The following is a 23,702-nucleotide window of genomic DNA, read 5'->3' on the forward strand; positions in this document are numbered from 1 at the left end:
TTTATGTAGGTGTTAGTCGTGACTTTCCCAAAGAAATGTTAACAGTCACAGTCAGATATATGTTCTGGCCCGAGGGCTTGTGCCCAGTAAAGCTGCTCAGTAATCCATCCGTGGTTGTGTCTGGAAGGGCGCATCACATCTAGATCTGTTATCCGGCCGACTTCAAGTTGTCTTCCTTCTTTCTAACATGAACCACTTCACTGTTTTAAACATAAATCTTCTGATTCAGTCCCCAAACTACATCATATTGTAGAAAAGTGGATTTCAACCGACAGTTTCACATCTTTAGAGCTTAAAGGAAAAATTCACCCAAAATTTAAATTCAGTCATTATTTTCTCACCTCCATGCTGATGCAGTCAGCTGAAATCAGCTGAAGTTTCATCATCCACAAAACATTTCTGGAGCTCCACGACAAAACAGCGTTGGGAACTTTCCATCAGCACTGAAGGTGAGTAAATAATGACTGAATTTTCTTGTTGCTTTAAACCTTTTTAGATACACACGTAGACATACTGCAACCAATAGACTGAGTCAAAAGCTGAAATTGCTTCCATTAAAGGGCCAAACCTAAGCCAAACATGTCGGGAACCACTGCTGTAAAATAGGAATGAAATGGTGATTAATAAGCTGAAACTCCTGAATTTCTAACATCACATGAAGCCACAATGTCCAGACGAAAACATGCAACAACTATTCTGTTATTTAGCTACATGAAAACCCACAGGGATTCTCAAACTGAGACTACTGAAAGCCACTAGAGGGCTCCCTTTTCTTAAGGTTGTCACTGATTTTGCACTCGCTTGATTCAGACTGCAGATCATAATGAAACATCCTAAACTTTTCTAGTTTTACATGCAATAAATAAACATTTAGGGTTGAAGTCTGGTGTTATTATGTACATGGTGTGTTGGAATCTGGTGTAGAAAGACATGAAAAACAGAGACCGGGTTTATTTTGTTTGTGTTTATTTATTTCTAATGCGTTTTATTTTTTTTTTTTTTATCTGTTGTCCACAAAGTCATATTAGTCACTACTATGTTAGATCAGTTTTCCCTCACTGCAATGGCAGTAAACTACACAAGAGCCCAAACCCAGCACGGCCCCCTCGCCTCGCAAAAAAGATTTGTCAACACCTTCAAAAACAGTCGTAGCTTTCAGTACTTTATAAGCAGGATCAGCCCGTGTTATACCCAATACACCATAGTGTTGAACTGATCTGATTCACAATCAGGAAATAATAAGGTGCAATTTTCACATACGTTTTGAGAAATCACAAGGTAGCCTCATTGTATTCAGTTTAAAACAGGTGCAAATGTAAAGGGACAGTTTGGCGTTTTTCCCGGCTTAAACCAGAGTCGGACGAACTCAAGGATGCTTTTTCATGTCTTCTTGTGAGTTTTGAAGGTAGTTTGAAATAAGCTCTAAAAAAAGAGGAAATACACCTTTAAGTTTGAGACTATTTTATCCAAAACAAGAGTTTTTATGTCTCTCGTTGGCACGAAAAAAACTGAGATTTGATATAATCTCACTCATTTAAGTGACGTGTGCAGTTATATAAATACATTTTTATCTAACAGACGGTTTAAAGAGATCGACTGTCCATGTTTAGACTAATGTACAGGTGTATTTCACCAGTTTTCAGGGAAACTTTTAGTGATTTACTGTTATAAAAGAGCTAAAAATGTACTTTAAGGGGCACTTTACACATCAAGATCAGTTTACTGGTCATGATTTATGTTACTCAGCTTGATAAAACAGTGGAGCTTTGTCTGAGTGTGAGAAACTATATAAATTGACATTACTGGTTGCAAACTGGTGGTGTCGAATTTAAAAAAGTGTGAGGATATACGGTATCAGCGTCGGCGCATGTCCACGGTGGCATAATTGAACATTCGAGGCTTTCTGAACGGAAGCGTGGAAATGACGGATACTGTGGCACCTTAAGGGAAGGTTTAATAAAAGACCTATTGAGTTGCATTATGGGAAATGTAGGATCCGCAATGTAGGAATTAAACGAAGTCGAAATATCCTTTCGCTAATTTTCTGAACTTCATGGAAATGCACTCGAGTGCTGGAGCGCCCCTTTAATTTGCTTTTTAAACACCCTTTCAGTCCGCTTATGAATACATTCAAAGGCATCCGTGTGTTTGTCGAACTCTTAGTAAGCAGGAAAAAATGGTCATGTTTCTGGTACAATTATTGGCTCAAGTGCTGCTTTCAGAGCAATTTCTGTGCAAGAAATTTGGGAGTGGAGTTTGAGTCAAAGGCTGCCTTTTTTACATTCAAATCTCCGGGGGTTTATTCTGAAAATCTCTCATCGCCCAAGAAAATTCCTGTCATCAGACATCGAGATTGACTGGCAGGCTGTTTTATTCCCGTCTGCCGGCGGGAGGAGTAGAAGGGACCATCACTCAGGTTTGTGCTCTCTTTAAAAAACACAACATCTCTAGTGCTATCTGTACAACATTCAACAACACATTTCTCTTGTTTTTTTTGTTTTTTGTTTTAACCATAATGCCAAAACAATAATAATTATCGTTATAAGAAGAGCATTTTTCCATCTCAACGGCATTGAACGAACACCACACGAACTGAAATAAAAATCTAATAAAGGCCTCAATACCAGATAGTACACGTCACCTTCAAGTGGTGCTAGAGATAGACAGCTTACGGACGAGAGAGGGACATGGAGGGAGAGCAAGCGAGAGAGAGAGGGAGAGAAGGGGGGAGGGAGGGTTGAAGAGAGAGGACAGGTGATTTATTTTGTTTTCTCAGGTTGATATTTAGTGTCACCTCGGACATGTTTTGGCACCTTCATAAGATTAAATATATTTATTAGACTTAGACTTGGGCTTTGGTTTACCAAGGGTTAGTATTAAGACCAAAAGTAGTCTAACCCTACATCTATAATGATTTTTACTCGTCTAGTAAATCAAGGTTAGTCAAGGTTAGGTAGTCCATTCTTTCAAGAGTCTAGCCATGCTAGATTGTAATAAGGCCTAGTGACCTTGTTTAAGGCCGAGCGGGCCCGAAGAGCAGGAAGGAAATCCGGTCTGCAAACAGATTCCCCCGGGAGAGAGAGGTCAGGAGGTAAAGACATGAGAAAAAGATTAGGTAAATGGGCTGAAGTGGTGAAAGAGAGGAGGAAGAGAGGAGAGGAAGGTCAGAGACAGAGAGGAAGAGAGAGAGTGTGTAGATATAGGCTAAGTGCTTTTGGTGAGTTTTACAAAATACACCAGGAAGTGCTTGAAACAGAAGGCACGATGGCATTGACAGTAGTTGTTAAGGAGACACCACTAAGGGACTTTCACTACAAAACTCATAAGGTGCTCTAAAAAAGAACTGAAACACATTAATGCACATTAAGGCGTGGTTGCAATCACAGAATACCCCATCAAGAAGTAGTCTAGGTACATAAATAGTGGTTGTTAACCAGCCAGCCCAGTCACAAGAGTAAAATGTTGCCATTGTGTGTTTCTGCAAACCAGATACATTGAATTTGTAGGTATTTTTCATCAAGACGTTGGGACATTTTCCAGTTGAGTTTGGGACATCTAAATTGTTAGTCTTTGAGGAGACATTAGGTCAATTTCCAGCCGTGTTTGTGGTGTTAAAACTGGGTATTTTTAAGGATGGGTCGGGACAATTTTAAGCCATGTTTCAGCAACAAAATTGGGCATTTTTGACAAAATATCCGGACATTTTTCAGCCATGTTTGCGGCAGAAAAACAGTATATTATTAAGGATACATCAGGATATTTTCCACCCGTGTTTGTGTCATCCAAACTGGATTTTTTAAAAAAGACATCAGGACGTTTTTCTGCCATGTTTGTGGCAGCAAAACTGGGTATGTTTAGGAGGTGTCGGAACAATTTCCAGCTGTATTTGTATGGGAAATTTTCCAGCCCTGTCTCTGGCCACAAACCAGTCGTTTTAAAGGACACAAAGGAAGATTTTCCAGTCATGTTTGTGGCATCAAAACCAGGTATTTTAAGTAAAAATACGAGCTTTTCCTAAGACTAGCCAAGTGGCTTTTGTGCCTAAACCTAGCCATACCTTAGCACAGCATTGTCACAACATAAAACTGCAAATTGAAATGTAAAGAAACAAAGTTTCAATATATTAATGATGTGCAGAAACGTACTGTGTCAACATTTTCTCTGGCAGTTGGGTTGAACCAGCATGAGGGGATATTTCACATCTCACGTTCATATTTTTCTTTTTCATTTTTCCATCAAAACACAACAATTCAGGAAAAGAATTTGATTTTTTTTTCCATTCATAGCAACTGATGTGTGGAAGTTTACACAGAAACGTTCTTTAAATAGGAACTTTCTTTAACAACCAGTCCAATGGTTGGATATTTGATACACTGATCGACTGATTGAACGATTTTCGCTAATCGATGGGGTAAATCTATCGGAACCACAGCTCCACACATTTAAAACGACAACAGAAAGTGACGACTTCCATTGAAAAACGTTTGGTCTATCCATAAAGTCAAAATAAAAACAACTACTTTGGGAACTCAAACCTTGCACAGTGCTCTGTATAGACATTCCGACTAGTCTTAGCTCACAAACATTATAATCAATATTACCTATATTGATAACCTTTTTCTGTAAGCATCTTGAAATGAAAATAAACAAAAGTCTGCTTCTTTTTTTTTTCGTCTTTACAAAAGCTACACATATTCTACTGGGATGTCTATGCATTTGTTAGTGTTTTAATAATTACTCCTACCATTGTCTTTTCTTTTCTTGTAAAAAAAAAAAAGAAGAAGAGAGGGAATCTACTCATCTAAAGGACACCATACCCCGAGAGCTTGTTTGTTTCTCAGATTTAGTCCTGTTTGGCAGGGATACTGCTTTCCTTTTTCGTTCTTTACCTTGTATCTTCTCTTCTATTGAAAAAAAAAAATTAAATTGCTCCTTTTTTTTGACACAGTTGCTAAGTCTCTTTTAAAAAGGTGTGTCAGCTGATTGTGTTCGGGAGCCCTCAGACAGACTCACGCTCCATGTTTTGTTCTTTTCCACGCATTTACGCCGCCTCGGCAACCGAACCTGCATCCGGCACCATTGTAAACACTGAATTTTCGAACTGTTGCCCCTTTGTATCGCTCAGCCTTTGACCTCTTTCATCGCATTATACATTATTTATATCAACTGCTTCTTTTTTTTTGTTGTTGTTTTCTTTACAAACTGAGCCTCAAAGCCGCCTGTGTTAAGGACATCACGCTACAATGCAGCATTTCTTTTACAACTTAACTATTCACAACACCCTAGAACCACTTTTAACAAATATACTGTACTTAAATTGTTTTAAACTGTATATTCAGATAAAATGAATGACCTATCAGAGCCCTGATGCAAAGGAATACCAGAGACTCTCTTGACAACATACATGAACAGGCACTAACTGAAAGAGAAAAAAATGTTACAAACTTTTCTTTCTGTTTTTCTTCAGGACAATCGTCTAGAAACACTTTTCAGACAAACAAGGCAGTGATATATAGTTGAGCGAAAGCACGCGGCCTGCAACAGTCACCCCCATGCCTTACATTAATACCAAAAAGCTTGAGACTTTTCTAGACTAAACTTTCCTCCACATTCGTGTGGGCTGAGGAGGAGCTTGAAGCTTGAGGTTCAAACTGTTCAGTGGTCAGTCAGGAGAGCATCTCTTCACAGCTGGCTTCAACTTGGTCAGTAAAGTAGTAGTCTGCGATATACAGTCCATTATTAGTGTGAAATAAATGCATGTGGAATGATGCAGGATCTGCCCTAGCATTTCTTTCATTTATCAAATAGCAGGTCATCTTAAAAATCATCCGTCTTGGGGTGAAGCTTGAGGAAAAAACTTGAAAAAGTGGCCTACAAAGTCCTGAAAAGATGCACCTATGCTCTTTTGTACAGGAAGTTTATGTTGTGGACGACCACACTGTCAGAACTGAAGTAGATGAATAATGTCGGAGGGAACATAACAGCAGTGATTTTTCTCTCCATAGCTTTCAAAAACCTCAGGAATCAAGTATCCTCTGTCCAGAAACGAAAGTATAAAGGGGCAAATAATAATTGACCTTAAACCCCTTTTCTCTCTGCAAAGCTATCTGCCCCTTCTTCACTTCTTTTTCAAACCTAGTTGAAAGCATCGAACACAACTCTCCAATTGGTGCCATCCAAAATCATCCAATTGGTGCCGTCCGAAATCATTTTAATCTGTTAAGACTCTTTCCTCCTCACCCACCATGTGGTTGGAGCTCAGGGCTGGTGACAGAGCAAGGGACATCCTCAGATCCTGGTCCTGTGAATCCTCCAGACTGCTGTTCTCCAAATTATCTTCCAACTCCTCCTCTTGCTCTTCCTCATCCTCCACCATCTTCCCCTTGAGTGCCAGATCGTCTCTTACATTGTTGGACGCTGAAGCCACGTTGGATTCTGGGTGGGTGAGGATGTTTTCCAGATGTTCTGCTGTATCCTCAGATAGCCCGTTCAGGATCTTGCCCTGAGTTGAGGACCATTCCCCTTTGGATGCCTGGGACTCCGGCTCACTCACATGCCTCCATATTGTCAGAGAGTCGAGGTCGGAGTGATCGGTCCGGGGCTTGGTGGCCTTAGGAGCTCCATCGTCTTCTAAGGTAGTCGGAGGGCCTCTCTTGCGTCGAGACTTACTGGTGTGGTTGACCTGGAGATGCATGGCCATCAGCTCTGATGAGGATGTACGGAAAGGGCAGAATAAACACTGGCTCAGTTTGACCCCTGTTGAACTATCTCCTCCACCATCTGCGCCACTGACACCACCTCCTTCACCGACACTCATGCTCCCATCCTCCTCCATCCCTCCAAGGCCAGGTGAGGTACGACGGGACAGATCCAGGGGTTCAAACCCACCCTCTTGAGTTGAAGGTGCAGACCCTTCCTTGTCACTCAACGGCTGAACCATTCGGCTAGTAGTAAGGGGCTTACGACGGGACACTTTAGGGGCCTTCGGTGGAGGAGACTCTCTGATCCAGCCTCCTTCCATTCCACCTTGGTAAAGGGCCCCCATCACCCCAGACAGATACCTGTATTGGGTCTCCAAGTCCACATCCCTTAGAGCCGCCAAGGCCTTGCGATGCTCCCGCTGGTCTGGGAGCCCCAGGAGCCAGGACTGCTGGCTGGGCCGAGAAGTGGGGCTGTCGGTTGGGCCTCGGTTCACCGGGCAGTGGTTGAGCTGGGAACGACGCTGCTTGGCCAGCCCAGAGGTTCCAGAGGTCAGACTGTTGATAGTGGAGGTGAGACCAGAGGAGGAGGAATTAGAGGAAGCTGCCAAGGCGTTGCGTTGCTCCCTGTGGTGCCGCTGGAGGTGGTACTTCAGTGAGCCTGACTGGGTACCCGCATAGTCACAGTGGGGACATTTGTAGGGTCTCTCACCTGCAGGAAAAAGGATTAGCAAGATAAGATGGGGATGATGGTACTGGACTCTCAACAGGTAGCACCAAACAGTGTGAATGAACCAAGGTCAAAGAGGCTCTGTGGAACGTCTGTGTTGTGCTAGAAGCTGGTTGTTAGTTTAAGTTAGCGGACTCTTGAGGATGTGCATAAAGTCAAGTTCTTTGGACTCTCATGTAAAATCTGACATCCGTAGAGCCTTTAAGCTTAAATGGGAATTCAGATATGTTTAAACTCTGGTCCTAAGTTAATATATGTTTGCGTGTAAATGATTGTTAGCTACAAAAAGTCCAGTTAAATCTTTGAGCTTTTGAATCTGCATTAGCCTGCAACGTAATCCTTCAGGGACAACTTGGACCAGCGAGGTATGTCCACTAAAAGTGCTTCTTTTCTGCCACTGACAGGCTGAGATTGTTATTCTTAGTGTTGTCAACATCAAGGAAAGGATCCCTGCAGAGGTAAACAGCTGCTCTATCACTCTCGCCAAAAATACCGGACCCCATTTACAAAAACAGTAATTTTATCACCGTAAAGCACACTTCACTCAAATTTGACAAGAACAAGATAAAAACTCACCAAAACTGTTGTGATTAAGCTTTCAACTTTTCTAACAATCACCAACTCTGGTTTGGCCGAAATAAACCCTTAATTCACTGTGCTAGATTTGAAAATATTCTCTCCAGCTCTTCTGTCCCTTGCTGCTTTTCTGATGTCTCTTGCTCCTCACCTGATATTTTCACAACTACCTTAGTGATGTATTGGACCAAATTCTGAAACTTGTGTACCTGTCATTTACACACCAAAACATAAGGGCCCAGGTTTAAAAATAGTGGAATTCCCCTTTAAAAGGACCACTGATTTTACATCTTTTAGCTCATTTACTGTAAATCACATAAAATGTATGCTAGTGCTCGCCTGTGATGGATTACACAACAGTTTCAAGAGTCTGCTTATTGATTTTAGTATCATAGTGAAATGAACAGAAGACAATGTTTGCCTGGAAAGTCAGAAAATACATTCAAAGATCTTTAACACGACAGCATTTATTGTATGGTGATTATATGGTGAGTGGGACATGTAGTTACACATTTCAAAGGGAGATGGCAGTATTCCATCAATGATTAAAATGACACTTCTGGGAAAGATGAAGAGGAGGAGGCATCATGCTGGAGGCATATCAACAGCAGGAAATGTATTGCATATGAAAAGCGTAAATGATCTTATTCACAAGAACAAAAAAAACTGAACACAAGAAGAACAGAGCTCTATTGATGAATGCAGATGCACACGCAGAAGTATGAACGATTTGATTTTGTCGTTGAAGCAAAAAATAATAATGGGATGAAAGTCTCGAGGGGCAATAATCTCAAGAGGACAGTAATATCAAGAGAGTATTATTATAATTTGATGCCTTCACTTAAATTACTGACCATGTGGTAATCACTTGATGGCACAGAGAAGCAATAGCGCATGAGAAAAAGAGCTGTACGCTATCATGAATAACATAGCTGTGATGTGATGGGTCCTGTCAGCCATAGATGAGGATTCATAATGGCAATACTAAATAGATTTTATTGAATGCATTCTGGGCACCGTCTTGCTGGAAAGACTTGGACGTGCTCCAGTTACCAGTTGCTGGAGATTGGTGGCATCTCAGAAATGGAAGAGGGGTCTTAATTTTGATCAAATACACCAAGCGAAGGCAAATAATAGAAATGGCAATGACTCATGCTGTGATTATGAATATGGATCATATGGAGTGTGAGTGAGTGCTGTGTGAGTTCCCAATTTCCATTAAAGTCCTACACACTTTTCACCATTCCATATGAGGGGTTTTTAATTTTTGTTTTGTTTCCGTAAGTCTCAGAAAAGCCTGTTAGCTGTTGAAAGCGTCTGATGGAGCTGCTCGACAGTCAGAACAATTGAACAATTATGGGACATAAATTTGAGGGGAACAATTACAGATTGGCTTGCTTCAAAGACAAGGTCAGAGGATATGAAAATGTATGGAGAAATATCATTAAGAATCATATTACTTTATCTTAAAAAGCCTGTCAAACCAATTTAGGCAAATCGAGTTTGAGAAAAAGAGTACTATGTATCTGCAGAAGAAAAATTAAATGTTTTTTGTTTCTTTCTTGGGGATTCAGGCTAGTGAGAGAAGTGAACTTTTTACTGAGAATTTGTTAGTTTTAATCCCTGGAGTGGCTTGATCTTCCTAAAAAAAATGACTGCTAATATACCCTCGAGCAATGCACTTAACCAGGAGTTGCTCCAGTGGAGCAGCTCAGTTGCCTGCAGTCGAGGGCTATGATTAGCGCTGGCCAGCTCTCTGGGGTGAACGTGTAAAAAAGAAAACGGTGTACCGCTGCTACAGCAAGGATGCTCAATGAATCCTTTCCAGGGATTTATAAAGGTTAAAAAAGTAAATGTGGTTTGTTAAACTCACAGCAGTTCTCACCTGTGTGAACTCTCAGGTGTACTTTGAGATGGTGTGAAGAGCGGAAGGCTTTACCACAGTAGGGGCAGTCTTTTATCCCTCTTCCACGCACTCGCTCCCTGGTGGGAACTGAAGGTATGGAGGAGACTGCTGTCAAGCCATTTTCTCCTGTAAGTGGAGGAAAAGGTAAAGATAACAGCTTGTGTGAAGGCCCCCCTGAGAGCTTCTATTTACAACAGAAAAGCAGTATGAAAATAATATACGCTTGTGATAATCACACCATTACATGTGAACAAACAAAACCGACAAGACAATATAGAAAAAAGCGGATGTGATTGTACCTTTGAAGCTTGAGATGACAGAGTGAAACCCTGTAGCTGCCCCCGCTTGTTGTGATCCACCACTGTGCAGTTTTGATTCCTGTCTCATTTCTCCTGTTTGTTGGGATCCACCACCGTGTAGCTGAGATTCCTGTCTCACTTCACCGCTGCCTCCTCTTCCTAGTCCCATTCCTCTACGACTACCACCCCCCTCCTCTTCGCCGCCACCTCCTTTCTGGGGCCTCTGAGTGTGAACGCGGGCATGAACCACCACTTGCTGCAGGCTGCGGAATAGCTTTCCACAGTCTGGGCATTCCCAAGGCCCTCCTGCTCCTGAATCATCTCTTGGATCCAGGCCTCCAAGGTAGGCTCTGACTTGGTCGGCCTCCGTGATCACCGAGCTCCGACCAGGACCTCGCTGGCCTTGCTGCTGGCCTCGCTGCTGGGGCCTCTGCTGCTGCTGCTGAGCTACTGCCAGGCTGCGAGCCACCAGCTGCCACCATGTTGCCTGGTCCCCTCCTTCTGAAACTGATGCAGTCTCACCTGTGCCCCCTCCTCCTCTAGTTGCTCCCCCTCCTCCTGAGCCACCAATGCCGCCACCATTTCCCATCTCTGCTACCTGAGCCACTGCTTGAAGTCTCTCCATGCAGCTGGCCCCGCTGCCATCACTGGGCAATCCCAGGTAGCCCAGGATGGCTGACTTGCTTGAGCCCATCCCCATCCTCCCACCAGTCTCCCTCTCTGATCTTCCATGTCCACCTCTGCCACCTCCTCGCTGGGCCAGAAGGAGGCTTGAGTAGAGCGCATTAAGAGACTGATTACTAGCAGAGCCTTTTGCCTGCTGCTCCGCACCTCCTGGCCCTCCAAGGGCTCCGAGTCCAGCCTTCAACCCAAGCTTATTGAGATGTACTTTCATGTGGTTTTTGAGGAACCAAGGCTCCTTGAAGCCACGGCCGCATACCTGGCACTTATGGTCCAAGGAGTCCTTGTGCTTTCGCATGTGTCCCTTCAGGAACCAGGACTGGGTAAACCGCTGTCCACAAGTTTCACAGCGAAATGCTGGCAGTGCAGGAGATGCAGCAGCAGCAGAGGCTGATGTAATCTGCGGGGTACTTGGGGTCGGGGCTGGGGTATGGGTCGGTGTGGGCACCGGAGTGTCAGGGGTTGCAATGACTGGCCTGGAATTGAAGACCGGTGGCAGAGCAGGTACCTCTGGGGAAGGGTGGCACTCCTGCAAGTGAGATGCCAGACTCTCTTCTTGGCTGGCAGAGAAAGGACAAAGAGTGCATTTATACGGGTTGTGGAGAATGCGAACATGGCGCGCCAACTCCAAAGCCGTGCGGAATTTTCCTTTGCAGGCATGGCAGCGAAACGTGGGCGCGATAGGAGTAGACGCACCCTCCACGATGGTAGCAGAATAGGGAGAGGTCACAGAAACAGGGTCCTCTGTAAGTGGAGGCGTCAAAGGTGTGTTGTCATCCAGTAAAAAGTTTGGGTTCTGGTCTGTCTGTAAGCCGTCATCTAGACCTTTGACCTCACCATCAACATCATCGTCTTCTGTGAGATGCTGGATGAGAGTCCCTGGCAGTAAACACTGGTTTGGGTGTCCTCTGTGATTCTGGGTTAAGTCTTTGTGGTTTTGTTGGATTTTGAGGTGCTGCTTTAGGGGTGCTGAGGGGAGTCCAGTTCGGTATAGGGCCGAAGCTCGGCGGTCTCTGTCCAGACTGTGAGCTCGAGCATGAAGAGACAAAATGCTTTGGAATCGGAATCTCTTCCCACATACATGGCAGGGAAACCTGAGCGCAGGCCCTGACGAGGCCCCTCCAACTCCAGGTGTCGGCCTGGTGACAGTATCCTTCTGGAACAGCTGGAGGTCTAACTCGTCATTGCAGTTTCCACTTTGCCCTGATGTGAGGGCAAGCTCCAGGGCTCCGAACCCGAGGACTGGTGCTGATGGTGTGACCGGTGGAGAGGAGTCCAAACACGGGCTGCATCCAGCATCTTGTCCACCTCCTCCTGGGAACAGCGCCACTGCCGGGGTCGGGGAGGGAGGAACTCCATCCAGTTCTTCCTCGTCATCTTCTTCATCAATATCGTGGTGATTGTTATTTTCCTCGTGGAGGGGGAAGGGAGAGAGGGGGAAATAAGGCGTGGTGTCCAGGCTCTGAGGGGAAGGTTCGGGGCTGTGAATGGGCAGGACAACGGGGCTGTCGGGTAGAGAGAGCAGGGTGTGAGGAGAGGAGGCCTGGGGGCTGTGGTCCAGGGATGGCAGCGTTGGGGGGGACTGGGGCTGCTCACAAGAAAGAGACAACACACACTCTGGCGGAGAATCCATCCTCTATCAGTACAAAACACAGAGAGAAGGAGAGAGGCAGATAGTGAGTGGGCATGATGACTTAAGAGGAGTTACAACTTTAAAAACCAAGAGGAAAGGTTAAATTTGCATGTTGTGCATAATTATCTTTAACTGTAGCATGACCTTGACCGGGTATGGAGAACAGCCAAAAAATAGATATCAGCAAATAGTATTAGTTTGCCTAACTGGCTTATATGTCTGTATGTGTGAATATGTGTGAGAAATATATAGAATTACCAGCAGTGTGTGTGGTGTTATGCCATTCTTTAGTGTCTCGGCTGATGGGGGACACACGACTGTGGCAGCCTCCTCCTTTAATTTTCTGGGGACAAAAAAAAAAAAACCTGATGAGTGAGTTATTTGCAATCAAAAATCTAACATTTATTGTACTTGAAAATTATGTTGTTGCCAGGTTAAAAAAAACACATTTTGGCACATTATCGAAGCTATTATCTAACTAAAGACTTTGGATAAATTAGCAGTATCAGTGTCAATGTAGGCGTAAACGCTTTTGAAATATTGAGCAATGAACTGCAGGTAGCAGATTTTTCCTCAAACAGGATAAAGACCCATTTGCACGGAGACTCTTTGAATGTATTCCATCATAAATGCGAATAGCAGAGAATCAAATGCATACTCATTACGGCGGTGTTTTAACGCATGTAAATGTTAAGTACAAAGCAAATCTTTATTTGATCTTCATTTACTCTTCAGTTTGCGTAGGCGTATGCATGCGCTTCAATGTGTAACAGGTGTGCACCTGTTCCTGCCTCCTGCATGTGTTCACAATGCACTCCGGCATACTGTTAGCACATATGGGATGATTAGCCGGAGTGTGAATGTGCACCGGTGTGTATCTGTCTGTGTGTTTCAGCATGTGTTTAGGAGTTAAGGGCACCACCACAGGACATGGACTGTCCCAAACAGGATGGGCGCGCGATGTTTTGACTTCCCCACACACCCTTCCTGTGCACTCATACAGTAGCAGCTTTTTGCTAAAATCAGGACTGTACACACACATGCGCACACCCACACACATTCTAGTAAAGTATGCATGCACTTATGCAAGCGATATTTGTCAAATCTACTGCCTGGGTGTGGTAGCTTTGACCCAAACGCTGCTTAGTCATGGTAAGTTGTTTAAGTAATGTACAAATGTGAGCTTATTCTACGGTTGTGTCGACTGCACTGCAACCGTCACCCCAGATTACAGAGTCAGCTGAAATGTAAAGTGTGATATACAGCATATTGAGCACACAAGCACTTTGCCAAGCACGCTCACACACCCAAATATTTTGAGTGCACAGCAGTTTGCATCAGTTCGACTGGATTTATGCACATCGGCTGTTTTTTGTCCATCATTTGGTGGAGTTGAGAAGCAGCAGAGGCGCCCACAACAAAACAAAAGGTCATCAATCATTGTGGCAAAACAATGGAACATCTGTGCTCGCAGGTGTGTCGCCCATATTTGTGTGCACGCGGTGGTATGCTCACATATGTGTTTATATGATCTGCTGGATTTGTGTACGTCAATGTGTCTGTGTGTATGTGTCACCGAGCCTGCATGACAAAGAGATTCTCATGTAGCCAGTTGACATTTTAGCTCAGCTATGACTCACAGGGATATCACACCATATCAATCACATAAACACACAACCACAGACACACACGCACTCACACAGAGTCCTTTCTTAATCCACCATTATTGTTCTTTCTCTCTCTCTGTCTTCCTTTCCCTTTTCTGTCTTTCTTTTCTCTCCCTGATTCATACTCTTCCCATCCCCCTCTCATTCTCTCGCTCCCTCCCTCCGTCTATTATTCACTAATTTTCTTTCATTCTCTCCCTCTCTCTTTCTTTCTCTCCTGCAGTGTTGCCAGTTGGCAGAGTGCCAGGGAATGCTGATATCAGCTGGTGGATTGGGCCCTGCCAACATGGCGAAGAGCAAAAATGAGAAAGGAGGCAGACAGAGGGAGAGAAAGAAAGAAAGAGAGAGACAGAGGGAAACATACAGTGCAGTTACAAACTGGGCAGCATTATAAAAAAAAAACACATTGTCAGAAACCATGTGAATGAAAATGATTTAATGTGATTGCCAGCGTGGTGTTGAGGGGAGAAGGGGGAAGAAAAATAGGGTAAAGAGACAGACATGCTGGAACAGAGAAAAGGAGAGAAATCAGAGTGGTGGAGTGGCAGGCCGGGGCATAACATGAGGAGAGGACAACAGATTTAAAAATCATTTGAAAAGTCAACACACACAGTCGTATACGTCCAGACAGACGGAGAGGAGAAGAAAGAAAAAAAAAAGGGACACCGGCTATCTAACTGTATCTGCAGCGGTGTTAAGTCTGATGGCATTATCATATGAATATCACCATCACAATGCATTGTTCTACCGTGACGGTGGCTGTCGCCAGCCACCGGCCCTGTCATGCCAATAAAGACAATTTGGATAGATGGAGAGGAGGAGATACGGTGCAGCAAAGGATGCAGGGAAAGAAGGGGGGTTGGGTGCGAGTGAGGGACAGAAATCAGATTGGAATCAGGTGGAGCAGAAGAACATTAAAACCCAGGTGTAAATGAACCAAGAAAAACCAGCCACCTCTGGAGTCCGGGACACATTTGTCCGCATTACCTACGTAGTCTGAATCTAAATTTAAGTACTTTCCTTCGATCAAAAAGTGCTCGCAAATATATCCTCCAGGTGCTCAACAAGGTGTAAACTATCAGCTTTAAAGGATGTGAATAAAGTGTGAAGACATGCAGCGGTTTTCGCAAAGGAAGGAGAAATGTGATCTTAAAAGTACACCACGGAAATGCATTTTTAATGTCAGGGGCAAATGTGATCCACCTAAATCATACAGTCGATCCTGACGTGAGACGGAGAAACCCAAAAATCCCCCTGCTCTATTCCTCCACTGACTGACTGAAATGTTCAGTGTGAGTGCAGCAGTGTAACAACATAGCAATTCGCACGGTAATGACAGCTTAAAAGCATATCGTTGTTGTGTTAAGCTTTGCCGTGATGTTGTCATTACAGTAATTGCAGTGTAACTTTGTGGGCACTTAGATAGCTGATTTTACCTTCACTCGGAAATTATTTTTTAACGCAGAGGTCAAGATGCCAACTTTCTTTTTTTTAGCCACCGCCCCCCCAAAAGATCTGCATCGATTAAATCCTCGTAACCTCTCCGAAGCTCGTGTCACAAGGTGTGTGTCGAGCAAAAAGGTGGTGGGGGTGGGGGTGGGGGTTGCTGAGTCATACATCACATCCACGATAAATAGTTGCCAAGGGAGTAGGAGAGCAATATGTTCAGACAAGTTTATTTTTGGGGGGTTTTGATGTCATTGTGTAAATATCCACCGAGTGATAGAGTTTTATTGTGAAGGCAGTTAGTGCAGGTTTGTACACGCCACATCGCTGCACATCATAATTGTAAATGTGAGGGTGTGAACACCTTTCACTTAGTGTTTTAACTGTGCGTGTGTGTGTGTGGGCAGGAAGTACTACATCTGCTCAGCCTTGCATTAATGATACGAGTGTGAATGTGTGATATAGTGTCCATCGCCTCCAGCGATGTTTTCCAACCTCTTCGCCCTGTTACGCTTTGTAGCCAAGCAGCATCTACTTCAAGCACTCATCACAGTTTGCATATTTAGGGTCATGAGCTCAGTTATTGATTGTTTCGTCTCAAGTTTTTGGAGTTTTAAGGAGGCTTTAAGGTTTGGGAAGAAGTTTTTCATCTTTTCAAGCTTCTTCATAATCGAAAGACACCTTTGATATATGTAAAAACTGTACGATTCATGCATATCATATAAACATTTCTATAATACGTATCACATTACATTCAGATCACATGAAGAAGGGCTGATTTTCTCATCTAGAGGAGGAGGGATGGTGGTTGTGTGAGGAGCGAGAGACCACTGTTAGAGACCACGTTTCAAATGACAAATCAGGGTATGGTTAACAAGATGCCAGCCACGTCTGTGGCGACAAAACGGGTGTTTTAAACGAGATGTAGGGACAATTTCCGGCAGTGATTGTGGCGACAAGGCTGAGTATTCTGAATGGGATGTCTGGACGATTTCCAGCTATGCTTTCGAGTGATCAAACCGGGTGTTCTTAGCGAGACATCTGAACAATTTCCAACCGTGTTTGTGGCGACAACACCTGGTATTTTAATTCAAAAACATGATCTTTTCCTGACCCTAGACAAGTAGTCTTTGTGCCCAAACCTAACTGGAATTGTAAAGTCTCAACATATCAGTGGTTAGCAGAAGTGTACAATGCCAACTGGGTTGTTATTTCTGGCCTGATCTCCAGGTTGGGAAGCCCTGGACTTCAGGGACAGTGAAGAGAAAAAAACAGGACACAAAAACTACCTTTGTATTGTTTTTATCTGTGCCTGCACGTGTCTTCCTCCATGCACCTAAAAATAGTCATCTCCAAGGTCTCAGGCCTGGGCCCTGGGGCATAAAGTAAAATGTGTATCTGCAGGCTGTGCATGTGTACTTGAGTGAATCCTTACAAGCATATCTTTCTTCCAGCTGTATTACTTGAACCCTCATGTGATGAAGTGTGTGCGCGGCGAGGTGTCCTTTGGGGATAAGTGGGTGTATGAGAGACTGACCACAAAAAAATGTGTATGAAAGAGAGGATGAGCAGTCGGGGGAGGCGGCGAGGGGAGTCCGCTCTCTGTGCGGTACAGTATAATTTGGCCCTGTGGTTTTTATCGCGTGGTCACGTGGCGAACTTCCCCACAGACGGTATTCATTTCCTTTACTTCACCTTTCCCTGAACCCCCCTGCTTCGCTCCAACTTTCTCTCTGGCTCTCCCTCCCCTTCGTCTTCAGCTCGAGCAGTGATAAGGGGGGAAAGTCTCCCACCGTGTCCCCACCACTAACTTTAAAGACGTGACTGGTGGATTCCTTTAAGAGAAAAGCCCTGGTGTGTCATTGGGGCCTGCGAATGGGAGCAATATTTCTATCAAAAGGCTCACGTTTGCCTCGAAAACAAACCTGCAGGCGCTTTTGACGCTGCTGGGAAAGGGTGTCCTTCAAATGGCGACACACTGACATGTGGTTGACCTTTCTAATAGAGAGCCAGATGAAGAGAAAGTTAAAAACGTATGATACTAAGAAGATAAATCCAGCCCTAGACTCTCAATCTGTCCCCAGCTCTTTCTTCTTTTGCGAGATCTGAGGAGGCCACCAGCAACGTTTCATGAAAAAGTGAGAGAAAACATTTTATCTGCTCCTTTCTCCTGGTGCTTCTTCCCATCTAACCTCACCACCTCATTCCTTCTCCTCTCCCTCGACCCTCCATCTCCTCTCAAGCTGTTGCTCTTGCTCTTTCTGAACGATTTCCACCTCCAGCGGAGAACACGAGCCGACACTTCCCCGCAGTTAGGGAGCGTCGAAGAGGGAGGTGAAACGCGGCGGTGCCAGCCAGATCTGAGCGAGCGCATCTGAAACGTTGGAAAACATCACAGCGTCTCGACAGAGAGACGAGACTCTCGCTCCAAGTCGTTGCGGGCCGCGCCGCGTCTAAACCAATGAGCGGAGGCGCCGGCTGACTCGTCTGATTCAGGATTACAAGACTGAGGGGCCTTTAAAAAGAAGAAGAATCAGGTTCGGAGCATGCAAAATGTCATGAGCAAATCACTGTATAAAGGCTTAGCTGTGCGCGCTGAAGATCACCTGAAGCGATTGAGGGAAAAGAAGCAAAGGAAGGGGCGAACGCGCGGGTGAAACAAACGCCTACACGATGCTTTTATTTGCTCATCAAAAATCCAAATGTGTGCGAAAAGCCGTCAATCACACGAGGAAGATCCGGGAAGTATTATCTCGTCGGTGATTCCCACCCCCTCCTATGAAGTGTCCTTGAGCAGGATGCCGATTACCCACAAGCCCCAGGGATGCTGACCCTACGCTCTGACCTCCTTGTGGAATATGTGTATCAGACATGTGAACACCTATAGAAAAAATAGAAACAGTTAACACCGGTTGAGTCTTTACTCACCCTGGGGAAATTTGCAGAGCTTGTGTTCTTTTTCTTAGTAGCGCCCTCGCTTCATACACTCCCAATTACACTTTTTACACAGTCTATGAGAGGGTCGACACTTAAACCGACACTTCTTGATGTAATTCGGGGTGATGCACTTTGCACTCGGGCACCATGACAGATTGTGCACGAGGATGGGAAGTTACTTTGTTTTCTCTGCGAGGGGATGTGAGCCTGAAGGAAGTAGTTGGTGTTGTCGGACCACGTTGGAGTGAGAGGGGAGACAACAGACTTTCCTTGAAGCCGCTCGTAGTGTTGCATGTGTGAAAATTGAAAAAATAAAAACAGCTTTAGATAAGTTTAAAACTGCTTTACTTTCTCGTCTCCACTGACCCGGGAAACGGCTGTGTGCTTAGGGTTAGGGTTCGGGTTAGAGGGGGTACTCGTTCCGAAAGTTACAGAAATCGTCGGTCACAGACAAAATTAGAGATTCCTGGTGCTTTTAACACCTTCATCCTCTCTAAATAACCTTCAGGCTTCCTTTAAGTTTTAAGTTAAGCGAGAGGGGAGACAAAACGGTCAGACTTTTCTAGAAGTCATCTGAATTGTTGCACATATTAAAAGTGCCAAAAATGGTTGTGTAAGGAATGAAATCGGAGCTTTAGACGAGTTTATAAACTGCTTTACTCTCTGACCCGGGAAATGGCTGCGTGTTCAGGGTTAGAGGGGGCACATGTTGTCGGGCCATGTCGGATGTTGGAGTCTGGGGTTAAAAAGCAGGCGTCACAGCGAAGGGGGAGACATTTGAAGTCATTTGAATTGTTGCACATATTAAAAGAGCCAAAAATAGTCGTGTGAGGAATGAATCAGAGCTTTAAACCTGCTTTACTCTCTCGCCTTCACTGACCCGGGAAGTGGCCGTGTGGTCAGGGTTCTTGTCGGATGCAGTTCTGACAAACTGAGAGGATTCCTGATGCTTTAATTCCTTCCCCTCCTCTCTAACTAACTAACTAACCTTTAGGCTTCCTCTGCTCACCATCTCCTGACGATCGCACCCAATGCGTCTCTATCTTTTGCTTGACCCGCTCTTTCAAATCACAGCGGGCCCCCCTCTTCTGCCGGCGCCGTGACCCGCTTTTCGCTCGCAATTCCCTGCCGAAAAATCACGATTTCGATTCCGGTTCTGAACGCTTCACGCAGGTGGGTCGAGGAGGAGGAGTGAAAACATCTACCTGTCCACCCCGCTGTTGTAATCAGTCTGAAGCTGGTCTGCAAGTGGCACAAGTGGCGTACTATTTAAGTAAGACCCTAATGCTCTAAATACACACTAATCCCGAGCAGGCAGCAGAACTCTCAACAGTCTCAAAATGTCACAATGCAGTAGATTCTCCCTAACTGAGGGCAAGCAGGTGCCTCTCCCGCAGCGCACTAATGACCCAATTATATCAATCAGAAGCCTTGATTGGTGCTACACTCCTCTCCCTTTTACTCTCTCTGTCTCTTTCTCCCTCACGTACAACCTCCCCACCCCCACCCACCCCCCAAGAGCCACCTGGATGGGGTGTATGTGCCCCCTCAAGTACAGTACAGTATGTACAAAGATGGGGAGGAGGCGGCATTGATGGTGGCGGAGGAGGATACTACTTGAGCACAACGAGCGGAGAGAGGTCTGAATGAAGCAGAACCATTAGAGTCCTTTTTAACATGGGGGCCAGTGTTTGGTGTTCGTTAGCACGGTGGGCTCCTGATGAGGGACGTGGAATCATGGGAAAGAAGGCAACCTGTAGGTAGTTTGGGAACGGGGGGGGGGGGGGGCGTGATTCCTGTCGTGTTTAAGCTTTTTTTAAAATTAGACGGAGATGCAAGAAATCAAAAGAAAAGATTTCAATAAGAGTGTGAACAGTTTTCAGAATTTACTCCTTAACTCGTGAGGAATTTGTTAAAAAAGAAAAATAAGGTGTAGTTTTTAAGGGAATGTGTGTAAAGATTAAACAGAGTTCAAGGAGCCTCCACAAACATCCCTGTTTATAGGACAAGCCAGCAATGTCAACCTACTTCCAGCATGCACACGCTCTCAAAAGTGTGACATTTCGGCTGGATTTTAAAAATAGGGCATTTCAGGATCCCTAAACATATTCCATTGGTTATAGAAAAGGCGACAGGAGTGTCTTTGGTCAAACCCAGATGACACGTCTGCGCCTTATCTCATGAGGAATTTCCTCCTCGCCCCAGCTATGATGTGCGTCAATAACGTGCAACCATTTTCAGTCGCTCTTTCCCCTCTTCTCTCTCGCGGCCATCTCAATTAGAGGCACATTAATGAAATAAATAACCGACAACAAACAATGCACTAATAAACACCCCCACTAAAATGAGATTAACCCTGCCCGCAGATGGTGTCCGCGCACAATCCCGCGTCCAAAAAAGGAACAAAACGCGATTAAAAAATGATAAACAGTGGGGACGTAGTTTTTTTTTTTTTTTTTTTTTTGGGAAGTCGGGGGGTTGGCGTGTGTGTGTCATGTCAGCCTATCTATCGCTCTCTCCCCTGCTCCATTTTGTTCTTAAATTTTCTATACAAAAGATTAAGGGAGGGGAAAAAGACGAGTGAGCGAGCAGGGAGAGGACGGGAGGAGGAAAAAAAAGAGAAAAGTGCCATCATGGATTTCATCTTGAATCCTCTGCCAATCTCCCGATCATCAGTCCCAAAAAAATAAAGCGACATCTTGTCCACAAAAAAATCCACATTTTGAAACCGGTAACTTCTCCTCCGCCGACAAACGATCCCGGCAACACACACTCACACACACACTCGCACACACACACAGGGCGACATGCCACACTTGCTATGCTACTTTCTGAGCTTTGTAAGACACTGGAGGTGATGTTAGGACAACGAAACGTGCCGTAGTAAACACAGTAGTGAGGGTTAAGCGGTTATATATCAAAATACAACCACTATCGCAGCCTTGTGGGTGCGTTTTTGCGCACAATCCCGCATGAAAGTGGCGGCGCTTATGTGGGAAAACAATGCACTACACAATGCCCTAATGTGTGTCCAACAAAAGAATTAGTCGAGCTAATCGCATCTGGTCACAAATTACGCGATGTAAATCAACTTGCTAACACGCAAAGACGAAATCCACTTTTACGCCTCGGACAATATGTCTTCGGCTTAGCGAGAATCCGTCCCCGTTACGCACCGAGAACTTTGGTGTAAAAAGCGACTTTTTTTAGGGGAAAGGGGGGGTTGGATTTTCTCATGAGAGGTTAAATAAAGAAGAAGAGGTCATTTTTATAGAAAGTACAGTCCCCCACGCGTGGAAAGCGCTGGCAAACACAAGTTGCGTAAAGTTAGGCGGATTTAAAAAAAAAAATACATCTCCGAGCAACTCCGAGTGACTTTTTCGTGCACTTGCAACCATTTTAAAGTCGCGTTGTGGACTCGCACGACTGTTTCACAGATCCATGTGGAGAAACTGCATTTTTTTTTATTTCCTATTTTTTCTATTTGTCATGTCACGGCGCTTCCCGAGGCTCTACATGCAAATGTATCGGCCCGGGGCGCGCACATACACCGGCTCCACATACATGACACACACGTAAAGTGGTCCGGAGCGGCGCGGTTTTAACATGCACACATACATGCAGACATGCGATACATGCTACGTTGCCCGATCACGCACACACTACACACACACACACACACACACACGCTCGCACACACACACATCCAAAAAACTGCGATTGGAAATAGAAAAACACAACAACAACAACAACTATATTGGCCATTATCCCGTGTGTTGCTCGTAAAAAAAGAGAGGAGGTGGGGGGAGAAGAAGAAGAAGAAGAAGAAGGCAACAACAGTCGCAATCAATTCAACAAATTTTTTTTTTTTTTTTTTTTTTTTTTTTTTTTGGAAATGTTTCATCCAAGGTGTTTCACGCCACCGTGCATAAAAGTGTCCATGTAAACAGAGTGGTGGCTAAAAACGCAAGTAGATAAATGAAGATATAGGATATATGTTGAAAGTAAAGACTCAGTGTACTTACGGGAGAGGCGGCGAGGAGATTAATGACACGACACGTCATGATTACGTTTCACTTGAATTAAATACATTACGAGTTGGGAAAAAAATGGAAATCAGGGTTGTATACAAGCATACGCCGTTTCCCCCTCCCTCCTCCCTCCGTTTGGTCACCCTCTCCTCTCTCTCGCTCTCTCCTCCTCCATCTCCCTTTCTTTCTTTTCCCCTTCTCCCTTTCTCTCCCTTTTCTTCTTGCATTTTTTTGCCCATTTGTTGTACAGGAGGAGCGGGGAGTGAATAGAGGGAGGGAGGGAGGGGGGGAGAGAGAGAGAGAGAAGAAAGTGGGAGGGAGAGTGATGTAGGTTGGAAATGTTAATTATAATCTCAGCACGGGCACCATTTTACAACGCTGTCATCTCTTCACATTTGTATCCTAAATATGGCATCTGGGGTGGCGGGTAGCTGACAGTTTGGAGAGACGTTTCTGCTTTTTTTGGTGGTGGTGGTGGAAAGAGAAGAAGAAGGAGAGGATAAGGGGAGGAAAAAAAAAAAGTTTCACACCGACTGAAGTGTGTTTTTAAAAAAAAGTGATGACAGGGGACGAGAGGGAGCTTAAATGTTGTGGTGAGCCACCCCGGAAGCACATGGCCACTTCCAGGATGGGAAAGATACAGAGTGCACATATTTTTTTGGGGTTCCCAACATAAGGTCCGGGGACCAGGAGGAGTCCCCCCCTCAGGAGGTGGAGAAAAAGCAGCAGAGGGGAAAGACGTGCTAACATGACAGTTATCAGTTGATCAGTTTTGGGGAAAATACTCAAAATGACGTAAAAGTGTTCACAGTGAATTGTGCTTTTAGGCGTCGGAAGTAGTTTCTAGCAGGTGCACGTCTCCTCCGACCCACAGCCGAGAATATCCCTCTTCATATGTTTGTCCTGCTGTTAAATGTGCCGTGGTTTGAGGCAGATTTACAATAATATTCACAGGATTTCAGGAGGTTAAAGGCCGAAGAACTCCGAAAGAAATTGTATCACCTTGAAGATATAATATGTTAATAATTCCACGTTTAAAATCTCTAAAAAAAAAAAAAAAAAAAACGACTAGGTTTTGGTTATATATAAATATTTCCA

General features: G+C 44.5%; 1 protein-coding gene across 1 annotated transcript; it reads right to left on the reverse strand.

Moving 5' to 3' along the window:
- Window positions 1-958: 958 nt before the first annotated feature.
- znf219 (zinc finger protein 219) lies at window positions 959-22,663 on the reverse strand. Its single transcript, XM_073475461.1, has 5 exons — window positions 22,599-22,663; window positions 12,782-12,866; window positions 10,210-12,526; window positions 9,890-10,036; window positions 959-7,410 (listed from the first exon to the last, which is right to left on the reverse strand). Exons 3-5 carry the CDS (start codon window positions 12,521-12,523, stop codon window positions 6,212-6,214), a joined length of 3,660 nt encoding a protein of 1,219 aa, XP_073331562.1. The 5' UTR covers window positions 12,524-12,526; window positions 12,782-12,866; window positions 22,599-22,663; the 3' UTR covers window positions 959-6,211.
- Between the last annotated feature and the right edge of the window lie 1,039 nt (window positions 22,664-23,702).

Source organism: Pagrus major, chromosome 10, assembly GCF_040436345.1.
Source record: "Pagrus major chromosome 10, Pma_NU_1.0".
NCBI classification, from domain to species: Eukaryota; Metazoa; Chordata; class Actinopteri; order Spariformes; family Sparidae; genus Pagrus; species Pagrus major.